General features: G+C 41.1%; 1 protein-coding gene across 2 annotated transcripts; it reads left to right on the top strand.

Moving 5' to 3' along the window:
* Window positions 1–5,341: 5,341 nt before the first annotated feature.
* LOC135310415 (granulocyte-macrophage colony-stimulating factor receptor subunit alpha-like) lies at window positions 5,342–18,057 on the top strand. Of its 2 annotated transcripts, none has more exons than XM_064437722.1 (9): window positions 5,342–5,426; window positions 9,784–9,937; window positions 10,030–10,205; window positions 10,922–11,061; window positions 13,782–13,817; window positions 15,354–15,492; window positions 16,222–16,313; window positions 16,724–16,805; window positions 17,783–18,057. In XM_064437722.1, exons 1-8 carry the CDS (start codon window positions 5,402–5,404, stop codon window positions 16,781–16,783), a joined length of 822 nt encoding a protein of 273 aa, XP_064293792.1. In that variant the 5' UTR covers window positions 5,342–5,401; the 3' UTR covers window positions 16,784–16,805; window positions 17,783–18,057. The 2 variants fall into 2 exon arrangements, with proteins under 2 accessions (XP_064293792.1, XP_064293783.1); XM_064437713.1 differs by lacking the exon at window positions 16,222–16,313 and adding an exon at window positions 16,070–16,157.
* Window positions 18,058–18,498: the final 441 nt, after the last annotated feature.

The following is an 18,498-nucleotide window of genomic DNA, read 5'->3' as shown; positions in this document are numbered from 1 at the left end:
GCTAAAGTCCCTTGGTTTGCTCAGCCTGGAGAAGAGGAGGCTGAGGGGAGACCTAATCGCGGTCTGCAGCTTCCTCACAAGGGGAAGAGGAGGGGCAGGCGCTGATCTCTTCTCTCTGGCGACCAATGATAGGACCCAAGGGAATGGCAGGAAGATGTGCCAGGGGAGGTTTAGGTTGGATATTAGGAAAAGGTTCACCCAGAGGGTGGTGGAGCACTGGAACAGGCTCCCTGGGGAGGCAGTCATGGTGCCAAGCCTGACAGCATTGAAGAATCATTTGGACAGTGCCCTCAGAGATACGGTGTGAGTTTGGGGTTGTCTTGTGCAGACACAGGAGTTGTACTCGATGATCCTTGCAGGTCCCTTCCAACTCAGGACATTCTATGATACCTCACACAATAGGTGATAAATTTAAAATAGATTAAGCCAGAAAAACTAAAATAAAAATTAATGAAAGATTGTTTTGATTATCAATTTCTTGACTATAACAGCAATATTCTTTCTTAACATTAGCTATGAAGAAGACTAAATGCAAATCTTTGAATTTCATCTTCAAGTTGACTGGTTTGGTGAAAACATCCTTGTCTAGGTCAAATCCTGGTTATGAGACTCTGAATGACAAGACTGGGATGCATATGTAGTATCCCAGATCCTTTGCAGAGGTGATTTTGGGCTTTTTGTGAATTTTCATGAAGTTATACATTCCATATAGTTAGTTAAATTGCCTATCTGAAAGTGATAGCATATAGTTTACTCTGTATAAATAATGAAGGTTTTAACTTTTCCAATCTAGATGAAAAATTTTCATAATTAAGGAAATTTACTTTACAATAAATTAAGGCTTTTATACCAGCCCAGTTTTCTGTATCGTAATTCACTGGAAGAGTTATATCATCACCCAGCTTCTCCAGTGCTGGGACTTGGGGTTCCAAAAATAGTTCTGTTCTGAGAATTTCTAGGGTCCAGTTTCAAGAATTACAGAAGCTGAGTAGACACAAAAGTCTCAGCATTACCCTCTAGCAAGACTCTTTCAATTCCTCTACAGAGCAGCAATCAGAACAACAAAAGGTAAGTGCATAGCCCAACATTCACAGAAGCTCTCTGAAAGACAGGCACAACCAATTCTGCGTTCTGAGCTCAAGGTGAAAACCACAGGTAAGTGTATCCTAAGTTTTCCTTGGCTTGTGGGAGAAACACTAGTAACATGAAACATACCTGTAGTAGCTGCATCCTTCAAGAAAGAGTGTTGTTCTGTGGACCCTTGCAAGAGGTTTTGAGTGAGGCCATTCTGGGTACTTGCTTGCCAAAGCATGCGCTTCCCACACATGCTCATGATGCAGAAATGCTGATACAAAAGAGAAAGGTAATAAAATTGGTGCTTTGCCTTGCACAAGTAGGCACTTGATGCTTGTGCTTTTTTTTCTTTATCTCATCAGTAAACAGAGCATGAGTAACTTGCATGCTGGATTGCAATGACAGCACTTGTCTTACAAAGTGTTACAGATCACCTGGTGCCAACTTGGCATCTTGCCACACATGCTACCAAGGCAGAGTTGGTTTGATTGGATTTTCTCTAGTCTTTGCAAGATGTCATCGGCAATGAGATTTCCTCAGTAGCTAAACAGAATGCACACTAGTTCCAAGATCACCAGTAAGCTTTTGTTCTACCTGGACATAGTAATATAAAAGCACACTTCACAGCCTGATGGTTACCTTTCTGTACACTATAGAACAGTAAAAGAGAAACAGTGCTGAAAATCTTGTTTTCTGTAAGACGTACTACTTGGTCTGAAAGATGTGCCATCTTGTACCTTACCTAAAACTCTCATCATGAAAGCCGTTTTGCTTCTGTTTTGGCAGTTTCACTTACTTCCTGAGGTTAGGTCATGATTTGGGGGTTTTAGTTGCAAACAATTAATATATTTTTTCAGGGAAGACATACTGAGTGCAACTCATATGCAAGTTCACCAGGTACCACACCTTGGAGTTAGATTAAATACTAAGGTCTGTACCAAACACAAGGACAAGTGGTTTTCTTTTTTTCCTGTTACTGATGACAAAGAAACCATCCCCAGTTTTATTCTGCATTATTCCACTCTGCTGTTTTCATGAGTGGCTTCACCTGAAGGCTCATGTGTTCAATGTCAAATTACCTAGTGATGCCTATGCTTCTGGGTCACATCCCATATTTTCCTTCCTGGTTGGCACGTAGAAAGTGCACATCAAGTGTCCAGTTGTCTAGGACTTTGTATGTACCACTGATGGGATTTGGACTCTTTTCTGCTCTGGCCCTTCTAAATCCTTCCATTTCTTTAACTTCCTTTTTTTCCTAGGCAATCTGCCCTTGACAGGTTCAATGACACAGTGGCAATGTGCTTTGCCCATAGTTCACTGTAAGTGAGAAAAGCTTTGGAAAGCAGCAATCCAGCCAATGGACTAAAGAACATAACTAAAAAAATCCAGGAAATCACTGGACAGTTGTTTTCCTGGATAATTCGTCTCTCTAACAATGCTAAATATTCTGAAAAATTATATTCTATTAAACTAGAAAATAATAGTAACAGGATGACAGATTGTGTCCACTACACAACAACTAGTATTTCCTGCCATACTGGGAAGTTTTGATGTCAGTGTGATTACATACTTACATCCTTTCTACAGGAAACTTGTTTCATTCTGTGTACCTTATGGGTGCATGTGAGAATCAGTTGTTTAGCTTCCAGTCTACACAGCATTATTGTCATCTAGCTGGGCAGGTTGTACATACCTGATAGAAAATAAGGTTTCACGTTCACTGATACAAATCTATGCCAAAACCATAATTCGCTCAAGTTTTATCGAAGCATCTACACTAGAAAGTGAGAAAGAGAACAAAAGGTTTTACTTCTGCTCCTGAAATGAAGTGTCTTAGCAAGGAACGTGCTAGTGTTCTCTTGATTGTTCTATGAATAAAATTGAGGAATTGAGACCTGAAGAAGGGGAAACATCTCAAGAAACACCCTCATTCCTCCTCTGCCCAGAAGAGTGACAAGAACAGGGGCTGATGGGAATGAATCTATAAAAGATACAGGCAAACAGAAGCAGGACAGGTCTGGTCAGGTTTACCGCTCCTCCAGTGAGATAGAACAGATAAATAGTGTAAGACAAGTATAGTCAGTGAATATTATAACTAATCAGATTTAAATGCTGTTGTTTACTTTAATAACTTCATTTTCCTGTTCAAATGATCTAAAGGTGAGAAAGGCAAAGGGATATGTAATCAGACTTTACTGTGGGTACCTGAAAAGGCAGGTGCTATGTTTCTCAGTTCACAGAAAGTAGCTTTGCTGGACCAACACCTTTGAGGACCCAGGCATGCTCTTCAGGGTCAAAAGCAGTCAAGATTGCAAAAAAAGGCTTGAACTTACTCAATTTGGAGTCTGCTAACACAGACAGTTGTAGAACTCCATGCCCAAGCAGTACACAACTGACTGTGTTACCATCACACTCTGTGTGCTCACGTTGTTGAATGCAATTGGAATGAGGACGTTCAGACTCTGCAACCAGAGGGCAAGGGCGACTGCACACCTTCCTGGAACCAGGACACAAGCACAGACAAGTGATGTAGTGTTGATTTGGTACACTCAGGGCATCTGCATGCATGAAGAAACTTTCCCTGGTCTGTGTATTGAATTCACCCAGCCCAGAAAAAATGTGTACGCGTCAAGCGGAAAAGTTGTGGAAGCTGGTGACATTGGAAATCAGGCTGGCCAGTGCAAAGGGAATGGCTGTTATGAAGTCCAGAACACTGGACTTATTCTCCTGTGCAGAGCGCTAACCTTAAGCAATAAGCAGAAAACAGCGGCATGGCTTGAAACTGTGGTACCTGACCTATACCTTAGCCAGAAGGTAGCCTCATATAGAATCATAGAATAATTTGGGTTGGAAGGGACCTTTCAAGGTTATCTAGTCCAAACCCCCCCTGCAATGAGCAGGGATATCTTCAACTAGACCAGGTTGCTGAGAGCCCCATTCAGCCTGATCTTGAATGTTTCCAGGGGTGGGACATCTAGAATCATAGAATTATTAAGGTTGGAAAAGACCTCTAGGATCATCAAGTCCAACTGTCAGCTCAACACTACCGTGTCTCCTAAACCATGCCCTGAAGTGTCATGTCTACCTGTCTTTTACGTACCTCCAGGGCTGGTGACACAACTACTTTCCTGGGAAGCCTGTTCCAATGTTTGGCCACTCTTTCAGTAATGTTTCTTAATATTCAATATAAACCTCCCCTGATGCAGCTTGAGGCCATTTCCTCTTGTTCTATCTCTAGTAACTTGGGAGAAGAGACAAACACCCACCTTGCTACAACCTCATTCAGGTAGTTGTAGAGAGCAATAACGTCTCCCCTCAGCCTCCTCTTCTCCAGGCTAAACCAAAATTCCCTCAGCTGCTTCTCATAAGACCTGCTCTCCAGACCCTTCAAAGTTTTGTTGCCCTTCTCTGGTCATGCTCCAGCACCTCAATGTCTTTCTTGTAGTGTGGGGCTCAAAAATGAACACGGTACTTGAGGTGCGACCTCATCAGTGCCGAGTACAGGGGCACAATCACCTCCCTGCTCCTATTCCAAATACAAGCCAGGATGCTGTTGGCCTTCTTGGCTGCCTGGGCACACTGCTGGCTCATGTTCAGCCGGCTGTCAACCAGCACCCCCAGGTCCTTCTCTGCCAGGCAGCTCTCCAGCCACTCTTCCCCAAGCCTGTAGTGTTGCATGGGGTTGTTGTGACCCAAGTGCGGGACCCAGCATCTACCACCTCTCTGTGCAACCTGTGCCAGTGTTTTACTGCCTTCGTCATACATTTATTCCTTAGATCTGGTCTAAATCTACCCTCTTTTATTTTAAAATTATTAGCCCCAGCACATCAAAATTCTTGGATGGAGCACCTGCTACATCCATTTGTCCATGGGGATTTGCTAAATCCAAGCCTACTGGTGAAGCCATTACTCACAGGAATCCTTCCACACCGTGGCCATTGCTTCTCTCAGAAATAGACAGGAAAGCTCTGCATGACAAAAGCTCTCAGGACATTCACCTACCTTTTAGGTTGTGCCCTGTACAAACACCTGTATGAAAAATGTGTGACAGAAATGAGTGAAAATTATGTGAATGAAGTGATAAAGAGGGTGTCTTTCTATTCTGACCCGTTTGTCTCCATGTAGAAAAACAATGGCTGTAACCAAGCTTTTCCCGGTTACATTACAGAAGTACAGGGTAAGGGAAATGAGTAAGATTACACCCTGTTCCATGAGTAGTTCAGAAGAACTTAATAATGACATCAGTTTGTCAAAGCACATGAAAATATGCCACCAAGTCAAATTCACAGCTTCCGTCCTTTTTCTGCCTCATTACTGTAGCTGCCACATGGAAACTGGTTTTCAGGGAGGAGGTAGGTTTACTTTTGTCTTTGTCTGTTGATTACTTTTACTCCAAAGAAGCTAAGCAAATAAATACTGCATTTTGTTACTTTTCCTAGTTTTAGTGTTGTTAAAATAACTATAAGGTGTGGGTAGATACTATCTGCAAATGCATGCTTTTGTGTGATGAATGTCTTATCCAAAATTTTAATGGTGTATTTTTTCTACAGTCTGAAATTAATTATATAAAAATATTTTAAAATTAGAAGAGTTGCCAGTATTACTGGCCTCATCCACATTGCAGTATTTTGGTTGTTAGGTTAAAACCTGCATTACAGCATTGAAGAGTGCCTGTCACTTTCTATATTCTCTTGAAAGCACAGTCTGTCTTCAGGTTTTAGCTCTTTACATCCATAGAGCAAAATCACTATGCAGAGTGAATCCCTTTTAGGAGTACTGCATGTAGGCACCAGTAGAATGTAAGTGTGCCAGTGTCTTTTCTGTAATACAATATTAATGTTGAAGTAGATTTCACGTACACACAGGTCTCTGAAAATGTCACAGGAAGGTAGGGATAATTTTATCCTAATAGCACAACCAACGTGCAAGCAGTAATTCTACCTTACATATTCCTCTGGACAAAAATAATTTTCCAAGTGTTTCAGAGGCAAAGCTGGGAAAAGTTCTATTCAAGAACTACTGAATAAAAGTAAAAATTCTTTTGGGGTCAAGGCCCAGAGGTAAAAGCCTGTCCTTCCTTGTCAATAATCCTCATTACCACATAGGACTGCAGAGACAAGTTTTCTTTTCTTTGATATCTTTCTGCAGCTACTACTGAATGAATTAATTGTTTTTCTTTGCTTGTATGCATGGCTTTTCTTTAGCCATTAAACTGTCTTTATCTCAACCTGCAAGTTTTCTCACTTTTACCCTTCTGATTCTCTCCCCCATCCCACTGGGGAGGAGTGAGCAAGCAGGTGGGTGGTGCTTAGCTACCGGCTCAGGTTAAGCCACAAGTGGTTAAGCAAGAAGTCACTGGAACAATTCAGTTAGTCCTCAAGTATGAACTGGAAAGAGAAAAATTTCAGTGTCTCATTGAAATAACAGGAGATAATGGGAGAAATGTCTCATGAAGACTTAGCTCTGTTCCAGGCATTGCTAAAATTAAAAGTAGAAATATTACACTTACACTGTGGGTGAATATATTAGGCTCAAAAATAAACCTTAAAGGAGGTGTAGTCATACTTGTCTACTCTGCTAGGTTTTCTTTGGCATATCCACAGTAAGATGAATAAAGAAAAAATGAAAAATGAATCCCCTCAAAACCTGGGAAAAAAATCCTGTCATCAAAGGGAATACAATAACTTACACATACCTGAGTAATCTTCCCAGCATGTGCTTGGTGTTGGTATGAACATGACACTGTGCAGCTGACCATGGCTGTTTTATAGTCAGAATAATGTTCTGGCTGTAGAACTTAGGCTAATTTAAGAACATCTGAGTATATCTCTATATGCTTCTCTTGGATTATAAAAAACTGAGGCCATCGCTGAAGAGGCCAAGGATGTGGTTTCATTTGCTTTTTCCTTGACCACAATGTCGTTTTAGGAGTTTCTTTCACCCTATTTCCCGTGTTGCCAGCCAACTCATCTGCTTGATGGGCCACATGTGAACCAGGTTGTGATCTGATTTGAAGCCAGAGTAATCCTTTTTTTCTTTTGATTTGCAGCATTGTCAAAGGCTTTACAAAGCCTATCCCCCTAAGACCCTTGCACAGCACCTGTGATCATACTTCAGACTGCTGCATTTACTTCACAGTTTCTTGACAGGAAGAAAATTTCTCTGTTTTTTTTGTAAATGAGGAAGTGAAGTGCACAGATTTGATTGACCCTATCTCATACCGTGAATCTGCGGCAGACCAGAGAACTGAGCAAAGCTGTCTATCACCTCAGTACAGTACCATAATCGTTGGACCCTCAGGAGTGTTTTGTTATACATATATATATAAATTTGCATTAAGCTGGATATAAGCAACTATATGCCGAGAGCTTAGGTGCCTTCAGGAACTAGATAGGGGTCAACATTTCTTGTCTAAGCAGAAACAGCTTAGACAGCTCTCCTCTGGGTCTTTGTTGCTAACCCACAGTGTCATCTCAGATGACCTTGTTCCATTGTTTGTGGTAAAGGATGCTAAGCGAGATGAAAAAAACAAAACAAAAAAACCCAACCAACCAACAAAAAAAATCTGCTGGGGTGGGAGGAGCTTTATTAGTTTTAGCGATGATCCCTTCTTCAGAACTACTCACTATGAGACCCCACAAGAAATGGCACTAGCACAGCCAGGGAGGCAGGATGGAATCAGGAAGGAGCCATGGAGGATGGGGAAGGCCAGTGGATGTTTAGGCCAACACTGCTGTCAAAACAAATGCTGCTGAACCAAGCTCTTGAAACAGTTTCAACCTTCCTCTTGGAAGAGAGGAAGTTTTCCAGAAATCCAGGAGTACTGTGACAACTTTGCTGTCTCTTGAAGAATTCCTCTTTATTTCCAAAGGAATCAGATGATTGCTAGTCTTGAGACTCCTTTGCAAGGTCCTGTCCCTGACAACATTTCTCCTAGTGCATGCTGAATCCTAGTGTGATGAGCATGAAGTGAACACTTCCACCAAGGTGTTCTGAGGGATGACGTTTAAGTCATCCGGCTTTATTTGTAACCAAGCCACAGAACATCATATTAGGTCAGGTCTCCTAGATAACAGCCTTTGCCTCTGAAAACTGTGATTCTAGCCACTATTATTACATGCCTACACTTGTAGTACACCCAAACGACAACAACTTAATTCTGTAGAGTAGTTCCAAGAGCCTCCATACAGCACAGTAGCTGCCTGGAGCAAGCCATGAAAAAATATTACGTACAAGAGTCTGTTTGAGTTCCTTCTTTTCTGGAGAAGGATTGCCTTTTCTCACATTACAGCTGAAGAGAGGAAAGGAGCCAGAAGGAAAATAGACCTTTTGAATCCTCCCATTGGCCATCCTATTGGCAAGGGATCTGGTAGAGGCCAAAAAAAATTATTGGATTCAAAAGAGAATAAGGAAATTAATGGTGGATCAGGCTTTCTCGGACTGCTAAGGACAGTGATCTATGAGGTAGCCCTTAACTTTGCAAGTCCATAGGGCACTGGTAGATGAGAGAACATATAGGCAAAGGCCCACTTGGTGCCTTCTCACTCCTTCTACTTTTCACCCTAAGCATCCCCTGATGTCAGAAGTTTTGGTCTGCTCAATAACAGCATTTCTTTTGAAATCAGTGCTGTCAATTATATGATCAGATGCTTGTGGGAACATAAGGAAAAAGGGGCTTCCAACTTGGATTGCAGTGGAGGTTGGACAGGAGACAGTCACTTGGTCTCATAACATAGTAGTTGCTAAGCCCTGTTTGGGAACCTTTGTTAGACACGTAGGGAGTTTCAAGGCGAACAGGGGAGGTACAAGTAAAGGTGATACCTGTAGTGCTTCAGCTCAGTGAATCACTGTCTTGGAAATCTGTCACCCGGTCCTTCAATTCATGATGACAGTAGTTAAGAAGAGGTACTACATGATTATTATTTCCTGTCAGAGATCTCACCTTTTGATTGGGAAGAAACACACAAGGAATTCATTCCTCATGTGAATACACAACCTGAATAGCTATCAACTCTTGCTTCGCTTCTGTCTTGATTTTACACTAACGACATGGATATTCAGGCTGGCTTCTACCAAGTTCACTGCAAACAAAATTCCCACTGCCCTTGAATTCAAAGTGCCAGAATGGATTAGCAACCGTTTTCAATTCAAGAACAAACAATATGCCACTACTGAGACACTTCTGCTGGGGCTAGCTTCAGGAAGCAGTCTCAGGTTTAGGCTGTAATCACCCAGCTGTTACACAGAAGAAAGTGATGGACAGGTTATTTTAAATCCTTAGTCCTTTATAAGCCAACCAAGGCTCCGAGCACTTAAGACAAACACAGAAGAGAGAACTTGCCTGGCTTATGGTTGTAGCATTCCACTGTAGACTGGACCTTAGATAAACAGGGGATCTAAACAAAAGGCACAACAGTGACTGCCTTTGTTATTAGCTTCCACTACATCACTGTGTCTGAGTTGGTTAGAGCTAAATCCTAGCCGCATCTTCAGCATCTGTAACGTTGATAGATTATCCTCATAGCTCAACAAAATAAAATCGTTGCTATCTTAAAGTAAGCACATAACTGCAAGACCCAAACAATATGCAGTTGGATTGACTAATCAGGTGGCTAAAAATTACTACAAGAGTTTGCAGAGATCTGCATGATTTGAACCATTATACAGTCTTTCCAGAATGGACATGGGATGTTCTTCCTGTGTTTGCAGGCATGAATGGGACAGCCATTGAAAATTTTGTCTGTGTCATTTTTAATGTTTCCTTCATGAACTGCACTTGGGATGTGGGCAGGACTGCTTCAGGAGATACCCAATATTTCCTGTACTGGAAGACCTCAGGTCTCTTCTACCCAGCGACCTCAGGGTAAGTAGGTCTGCTTGAATCTAGGGAATTTTGATTTCTGGTCTGACATGTGACATTGTCAATGTTTAACTGATGCAATATGTCATGTAAAGGAAAGAAGATTTCACAGAATGCCAGAATTACACCAAAGATAATTGTGGAAGGCATACAGGATGTAGATTCCAAAACGTGACAATAGAAAATACAAAAGCTCATTTCCAGGTAAACGTGTCTAGAAGTGGACAAACCATTCAGTCATATAAGAAGATGATTATCCTGTACGAAATTGGTAAGGATTTTTTTTCAATTTTATTTGCAGTTTTATGCTAAGGGAATGAAGAATTTATTCCTGGAAAAAAACCCATATGTTTTAAAACTACTGCTTCTCAGAACTAGTTTTTTGTTGTTGTTGTTTGTTGGTTTTCTTTTCCCCAGACTTGATGGCTCAAAAGTCAAAAATATAAGAATGAAAAAAACCAAAATAATTTAAAAGACAATCTGAAATCATAGGTCAGAGAGTTGTGAACATTTCAGTCAAATATATGTTCTGTGAAAGAAAGGTGTCACCTTTTGAGATTAACTAGCTAAGGATGCCTGACTGGGACTATCCAGATGTTGGTTTTGTATCATTACCTCATAATTCTGTTCATCCACACAAATACCAATTACCTTAACACTGTTGCTAATTTAAAAAAAAAAACCAAACACAAAACAACAACAAAAAAAGCCCCAAACCTGCACAGATAGCATGTTGAATTCAGTAGAATCTAAGAAATTATCTGTGTTTTTAATTTTACCTACTGTTGCTGCTGATAGTCCAGGCTCCTCAACTGGAGCGTTAAATCAGGGAGTCTTGCTTCAGAATATGGGGTGAATATAATAATTCTAGTAAAGCTGTATTACAATTTTTTAGACCAGTTGCTTGAACACTTACCTGTATTTTAAAAAGGCAGAGTGAAGAGAGACAATTATTAATCAATAATATTTCTGGTTATATTATTGTAGAAAAGCTCACCCCTCCACTAAATGTCACTGTGAATTGTACAGAAGCTTCTCATGGTTGTGAAATTCGGTGGCAACCACCTCGCACAAGTCATGTGAAAAGATATGATTGTTTCAAATATCAAATTGTCATAGAAAACAAGGTACGAATAATTATGACTCTTAATAGCGTTTGGTATGCTTGTATTTCCACACGTACTACCATACAACCAGCACCCTGTTCTCTTTCCCTGCTTAACTAATCTCTCCTTTTCGATATGTAGTGCCCCTCTTGCATGTGAGCTGAGGACGGCTGTCACTCACAAATAGGGGCAGCAAACTGAAGGAATATTTTCAGTCCACACCCGGTTCTTAAAGAAACTGGGCAAGGGATTCCCCACACTGAGGCTGAATAGTTATTCTAGCATGGACCATATATACCTAATGACTTTATGATAAACAGTTATAGGTTACATCAGATGAATTTTAAATATACTACAAAGAAAGAAATCAAAGCTACTGTTAAATTGGATACAACCAATTTTATGTGTCCCTGTAGGGCAGTTTGGGCCCCAGCGTAGTCTTTCAGTCCTAGTGCTGGTTTTGATGAAGTTAGGTCAGGAACTTCTGCTCTGTGGTTTTCCTCTTTGCAGCCTCCTATGCCATCAGTCACCTTTTGTCATGTCTTTCACAAACTCACTTTGCATTTTTTCTTTTTGTAGTCATCATTACTGCTCAGTCGGGTTTATAGTATTACTAAATTGGGTCCAGAGAAGTAGCACATGCTTTATTACAAAGGTGCACCTGTAAGTTAGGATGTATTGCAGGAACTTTGAGGTATCTCCACCCGGACCCCCGTAACTTCCATCCTACCCTTTTCGTATCCAGCCATGCCTTGTTCTCCTATTGCCTCCATTTACTGATACCAGCATGGTGTTGCTGAAAAGGTTCAGGAGTTTATGTCTGAAGTAAGACTGCAGCGTATACAGTCAGGATGGTTGCACCCCAGCTGTCACATTCAGATGTAAGGGGCAGCAATACAGCATCTGTTCATTGTGGGATTTTATTGAGTCCCATGCCCTTAGTTTTTAACTTAAAGTGAAAAGAACCATCCATGTCTTTCAATAAAAAGAAATATTCTGTCAGATTATTGGATCAGAATACCCAGATTTTCCAGGTCTTGACTGCATGTCGTTGTTATCCATTTCAGGAATTGCTAGTATTCTGAAGACTTGGATAAATATGGAAAGTAGTATTAAAACCATCAAAAACAAAGTTTGAAATATTGGTGGAAACATTTGTGAGTCCATTATTCCAACAGCAAAAAGTAAAAGAAATGGAGACATGACATAGCTTAATTAAACGTTTAAGCATGTAAAAGCTACACAGACAAAAGTTTTAATGGAAAAAAACATTGTTCCAGTTCGCTAGTATTTCTTTAGATACTTTGTTTTGTACAGGTAAAACATAATTTTAAATGGTGGGCAACTTGAGCCTTTTTAAAATTTAGTTCTTTGATACGCAGTTCTGCAAACAAACTGAAAGGGTACAGTATTTCAGAGAACCAGTGCTGAGGAAAAACCTTTTAGAGGAAGAACAGTGTGGTGGGTTGACCCTGGCTGGACACCAGGTGCCCACCAAAGCTGCTCTATCACTCCCCTCCTCAGCTGGACAGGGGAGAGAAAATATAATGAAAGGCTCATGGGTCGAGATAAGGACAGGGAGAGGTCACTCAGCAGTTACTGTCACAGGCAAAACATACTCGACTTGGGGAAATCTGTTTAATTTATTACTAATCAAGTCAGAGTAGAATAATCAGAAATAAAAACTAAATCTTAAAACACCTTCCCCCCACCCCTCCCCTCTTCCTGGGCTTACCTTTACTCCTGAATACTCTACCTCCTCCCTCACAGTGGCAAAGGGGGATGGGGAATGGGGGTTGCTGTCAGTTCATCACATGTTGTCTCTGCTGCTCCCTCCTTCTCAGGAGGACTTCTCACACTCTTCCCCTGATCCAATGTGGGTCCCTCCCATGGGAAAGAGTCCTCCACAAACTCCTCCAACTTGGGTCCTTCCCATGGGCTGCAGTTCTTCACAAACTGCTCAAGCGTTCATCCCTTCCATGGGGTGCAGCCCTTCAGGAACAGACTGCTCCAGCATGGATGCCCCACGGGGTCACAGGTCCTGCCAGCAAACCTGCTCCAGCGTGGGCTCCTCTCTCCATGGGTCCACAGGTCCTGCCAAGAGCCTGCTCCAACATGGGCTTCCCAGGGGGTCACAGCCTCTCCTTCACACATCCACCTGCTCCAGCGTGGGGTCCTCCACGGGCTGCAGGTGGATATCTGCTTCATCACTAACCTCCATGGGCTGCAGGGGAACAGCCTGACTCGCCATGGTCTTCACCACAGGCTGCAGGGGAATCTCTGCTCTGGTGCCTCCTGCCCCTCCTTCTTCACTGATCTTGGTGTCTACAGGGTTGTTTCTGTCACATATTCTCACTTCTCTCTCCAGCTGCAGTTGCACAGGTTTTTTTTCCCCCTTCTTAAATACCTTATCCCAGAGGCGCTACCACCATCGCTGATGGGCTCGGCCTTGGCCAGCAGTGGGTCCATCTTGGAGCTGGCTGGCACTGGCACTGTTGGACATGGGGGAAGCTTCTAGCAGCCTCTCTCAGAAGCCACCCCTGTAGCCCCGGCACTAGCAAAACCCTGCTGTGCAAACCCAGTACAAACAGCTTAACTTCACAGTCTTTAAAAGAACACCTTCAAAATATTAAATGTACTTCTTTTTTCCCCTGCAAATCAAATATTCATAAGGCAGAACCTCTTATTACACAGTAATAAAGAGAACAATCATAAATACTGTCATTATCTTTTGTTGCTAGGCTGATCCTGAGAACATCAACACGACATCTAAAACAGTAAGTCTTTATTACTGTATTAATCTAACGTTTATGCTGGATTGAAATGCCACTTCTATCAGAGCATCCTCCAATCAAATTGTTTTGGATTCACACTACCAGTTTCAGTATACTATATATGCTCTTTATTGACAATTTTCCTAAACTCAAAGTTTTAAACTGTTATTTATAAAACATGGTACAAAAAAATAGCTGCACATGTGGAACTTCATATTACTTCTATGCAAGTCACAAAATCTTCCATTTTATAGTCTCTTGTACTTCCTACCAAATTCATATGAATCACAGAATCACACAGGTTGGAAGGGACCTCAGGGATCATCTAGCCAAACCCTTCTGGGAAGAGCACAGTCGAGACAAGATGGCCCAGCACCCTGTCCAGACGACTCTTGACGGTGTCCAACGTGGCCGAGTCAACCACTTCCCTGGGGAGATTATTCCAATGGGTGACTGTCCTCACTGTGAAAAATTTCCCTCTCGTGTCCAATCGGAATCTCCCCAAGAGCAGCTTGTGTCCATTCCCCCTTGTCCTCTCCATGGGACTCCATGTAAAAAGGGAGCCTCCATCTTCTCTGTAGCTACCCCTTAAGTACTGGTACACGGTGATGAGATCCCCTCTGAGCCTCCTTTTCTCAAGGCTGAACAAACCCAGTTCTCCCAGCCTATCCTCATATGGCAGGCTTCCCCGTCCTCTGATTGTCTTGGTGGCCCTTCTCTGGACCCCTTCCAGCCTGTCCACATCCTTTTTGTGCAGCGGGGACCAGAACTGTACACAGTCCTCCAGGTGTGGCCTGACAAGCGCTGAGTAGAGTGGATAATGACTTCTTTCTCTCTGCTGGTGATGCCCTTTTTGATGGAACCCACATCCATTTATATGTATAAATGTGGATGATAATGCCACATTACACTTAGACACACAAAATGTGATGAAATTTTTTCTTTATAATGGTCTCTGGAAGGGGTTGAGATGCAGGATGCAAGAAAATATCACCTGGAAGATTAAGCCAGTATAAAGGAGGAAAAAGAAATTCATGTTTACAAGAAAGCTTAATATTCTTCTGAGAAGGATTTCCATATATGTCAAATTTTTCCCTTCTGTTTAATCTGGCTATTAAACTCTGCTTCAGTTTTAAAAATTTCCGTGGTAAGGAAATGCCAGATCTTTAAAGAATTATCTTATAGTAGAATGAAACATTTACAGACTGAAAATAAACTTTTTTTTCTTTTCCCAAAAAGTCCCATTGTTTAGCAGAGGCTAAGAAGCCAGGGAAGAATACTGCAGGTTTCATCTTCACAACACCAGTAACAGAAATGTTCAAACAAAAGGAATTAGGATGGAACAAGCTAATTTATTAAGGCATAACCTTCTATTTGTTGTTTCGCTCTAGTCTGGTGAGACTAGAGAGAATGACTAGTTCACAGAAGGACGTGTAAAATCTTTTGTAATCTCCTGCATCATTAAATGAACCTGATTCATTCTTAACATCTGTACATCTAGTGAATAAAAAGTTCTCAGTCTAGTTGTTTTGTATTTAGGAAAGAAACGTCTCAGGAAACTCCTACATATTTGGGAGCTTCAGTGCAGGAAAAAGGTACAGCGTCAAAATCAGAGCGACTGACAATAATTGTTTAGTGAGCAGAAGCTGGGGAGAGTGGAGTACACCCGTAGAGTTTGGTAAGAGTGAAAATCACCTCCTTGACTTAGCTCTCCCTCAGTTATTAATTGTCTGCCTCATTTATTACTTCATACTTACAGGTATCAACACATTGATATTTACACATTAATTTGCTAGGATGAAAAGGAGCAAAGAATCGGCATATCTCTTAATGTGAGGGAGGTCTCCGAGCATTCTGGTGTGACAGTGTGTACTTCTTGCAAGGAGACAGTGAATAAAGCAGACCTTTTCAAGGTCTGTTCCCAGCTCTTTTCCTTCTTTCATTTCTACTTCTGGTTTTATAAACTTCTCTTTTCTCCTGTTACTTTTGGCCACCTTGGATTTTGAAGAACTCTCTAGGCCTCAGTTCCTCCCAAAATGCTCGGTAAGGTCTCAGATTACCATAGACAGTCCACATACTGCCATGCATCTCGTTCCTTTACATGTTACAGGACACAGAGGTGCTAAGCTAAGGAAGAAGCCGCTTCATACCAGTGCTTGACACTGTCATGCGAAGCAGATTGCACATAGCTATGCAATCATTCCTGTTCTGTCATATCATGTCAGTCAACACTTTGATGATTGCTTGTCTTTCAGGAAAAGAACAGCTTAGATCTACTTCATCATATACATTATTTCTGACACCAGTGGTGGTAGCAAGTCTCGTACTTATTCTCTGCGCAGTGTAAGCCTTATTTCTTTGCACAATTTTTATTCTGTCGTTGTAATAACACCTCTTTCCCCAACAGAAAATTTCTGGCCTCCTTTTAAAGGAGAGGAGGGAGGGAGAAAATTGACACTGAACTATAGCAGGAACCATGACCTGCTGGATGCTCCTCAAGTAGGCTCTATATTTCTGATTCCCAAACTTCTTACCCATCTGATCAATATAACATAATGCTTTCCGTTTACTAGGACAAGGCTTTATATCAGTGCTGCTTTCATGCCAACAGACCCTGCAATGTAGAATGGCATGAAATTGTTTCCTTGTTTTGAGGATATTTCCCTTTCAGATACTTAAAAAGCAACTTCCTATGATTCTTTAATAAGTCATAAAGTAAATTATTATCATCCAAATTCTGAGCAATGAAATTGTACCATTGTACTCAGCCTACATAATTTTTAGTTATTTTTTTTTCCACTACTTTTCTCTTAGAGGAATAAAATAATACCTCAGAAGCATTATTATATAGCATGTCTTCATATGTTCACATACTGTCTTTTCTTCACCATCACTTTTTGCCATTGTAGAAGGATTTATTTGAAAAAAACATCTGCTACAGTACCACAGCCAAGAGACCCATTCCATGATATCTCTCCAATAGATTTCCAGGTATGTTTTCCTTCCATTTGCCTGAAATTTGTTGGAAGTAAGGATCCATTGCAGTCTCAAAGGTATTACCTAAGTGTCAGAAAGATCCACAGAAGCAAGGATATATTTTCTTTCTTGTTCTTGGGGTATTGGAAGAGAAGGTCCATATGCAATAATTCTTTTTCTCCTTTTCCATTCTGAAACCCTCATCATCTCTCTACCTGGAGTATTGGACAAAATACAAAATTTCACCCTGCTCTTCCTACAAGCCACCTGCTATCACTAGCATAGCACTGATCTTAAACTTCTCAGGCCAATAATAACGCAGAATCAGACTGTTGGTCAGCCTTGGGAAGAGAAGGGGCAAATAAATCTACTGCTGGCCAAAACCAGTTGTGCCATAGCAGATGTTGAGACCCATGTTAGTTTTTGGCAGTGATGCAGAAGGAGGAAAAGTTTCTAGGGTACAGTAAGCACAAAAGTAGAGCAGAGAGCTGAGAGGTTCTACCTTATGTGGAGAGCTGAAGACACTCGCGAGAAGAAGGAACAGACAGACATTGCAAGTAACAGAAGGGAGCATTTGCAAAGCATTTGCATCTAGAGAGCATTTGCAAAGTTTGCTGCAATTTGCTGAAATTCTTTAAGATGGCTACAGCCAGGTCTGGAAGCAAGAATGTGTCTACAAGGACACACTGGATCGCTGGTGAGCCTTTATAAATCCTTTTACTTTCTGTTCCTTCATCACGTTAACTTTCCTACATTTAAAAAAATGAGCCTTCTCGTTTTGAGTTGAAAAGTCTTTTGCTCCTCTTTGGGGAGTTGGTCACAGAGGGAAGACCTAGACATGTCTACTTCAGTCCTCACATTGCCAGAGTCCCACTACAGCTTCTATATTCTATGTACTAGCTAACAACTCTCTGAATAACAGGAAAATCATAAACTCATGGCTAATCTCATGCATGAAACACTAATGAAATGTTTTGTTCTTCCTTTAATAGACAGACTATAAGAATCAATTAATAAAGCATGAAACTGAAGAAATAATTATTGAAGAAGTGGCTTAACGGCGTGCAAGTGAAACAAGGAACTTGAATTTTTTCAAATATAAATATCTTATTGATAGTCATTTACAGGCTTTACACATTTTCTCCTTCTTGCAAGCAGAGAAAATAGCATTGCCCGTAGAGACAATTCCCCAAGAGCCTATCTTTAAAAGCTTATTTGTATTTGATTGCATTTTCCATAAAGAATTTCAGTTGTTTGGACTATTTTTCATTCTTCTTATGATGAGTATTCTTGCAACGTTTCAGCAAAAACATTTCAGTAGTGCTTTGGAAGTTATTATACTGCTTTTCAACACCACACAAAAGAATAAAACAAGTACAACCAAACTTAAGGGGCTTATACAGGATCTCCAGTGGTCCGCTGCCCTGGAAGAAGTACAGCTGCATTGAGATTGTGATCAGGAATAAAAACTTGTCATCTGTATGAAAACCCACTGACAACTGGCCAAGATTAAACCTCTTAAAATGATCATTTACTCATACAAAATGAATATAGTTGAAGAGTTCAGGAGGCATTTTCTCATCATTCTATTTGTTGCTTTCAAACTGTGTTGCTACAGCCTTCAGCACAGCATGCCCTAGATGTTGCTCACAGCCATTTACGAAACAAAAAATTTACTCCCACTTTTCATCACTTCATACCTGTGGTA

The sequence above is a fragment of the Phalacrocorax carbo genome, chromosome 1 (assembly GCF_963921805.1).
Source record: "Phalacrocorax carbo chromosome 1, bPhaCar2.1, whole genome shotgun sequence".
NCBI classification, from domain to species: Eukaryota; Metazoa; Chordata; class Aves; order Suliformes; family Phalacrocoracidae; genus Phalacrocorax; species Phalacrocorax carbo.
Note: the sequence above shows the minus strand (reverse complement) of the source record. Positions and strands in the feature narration are given on the sequence as shown.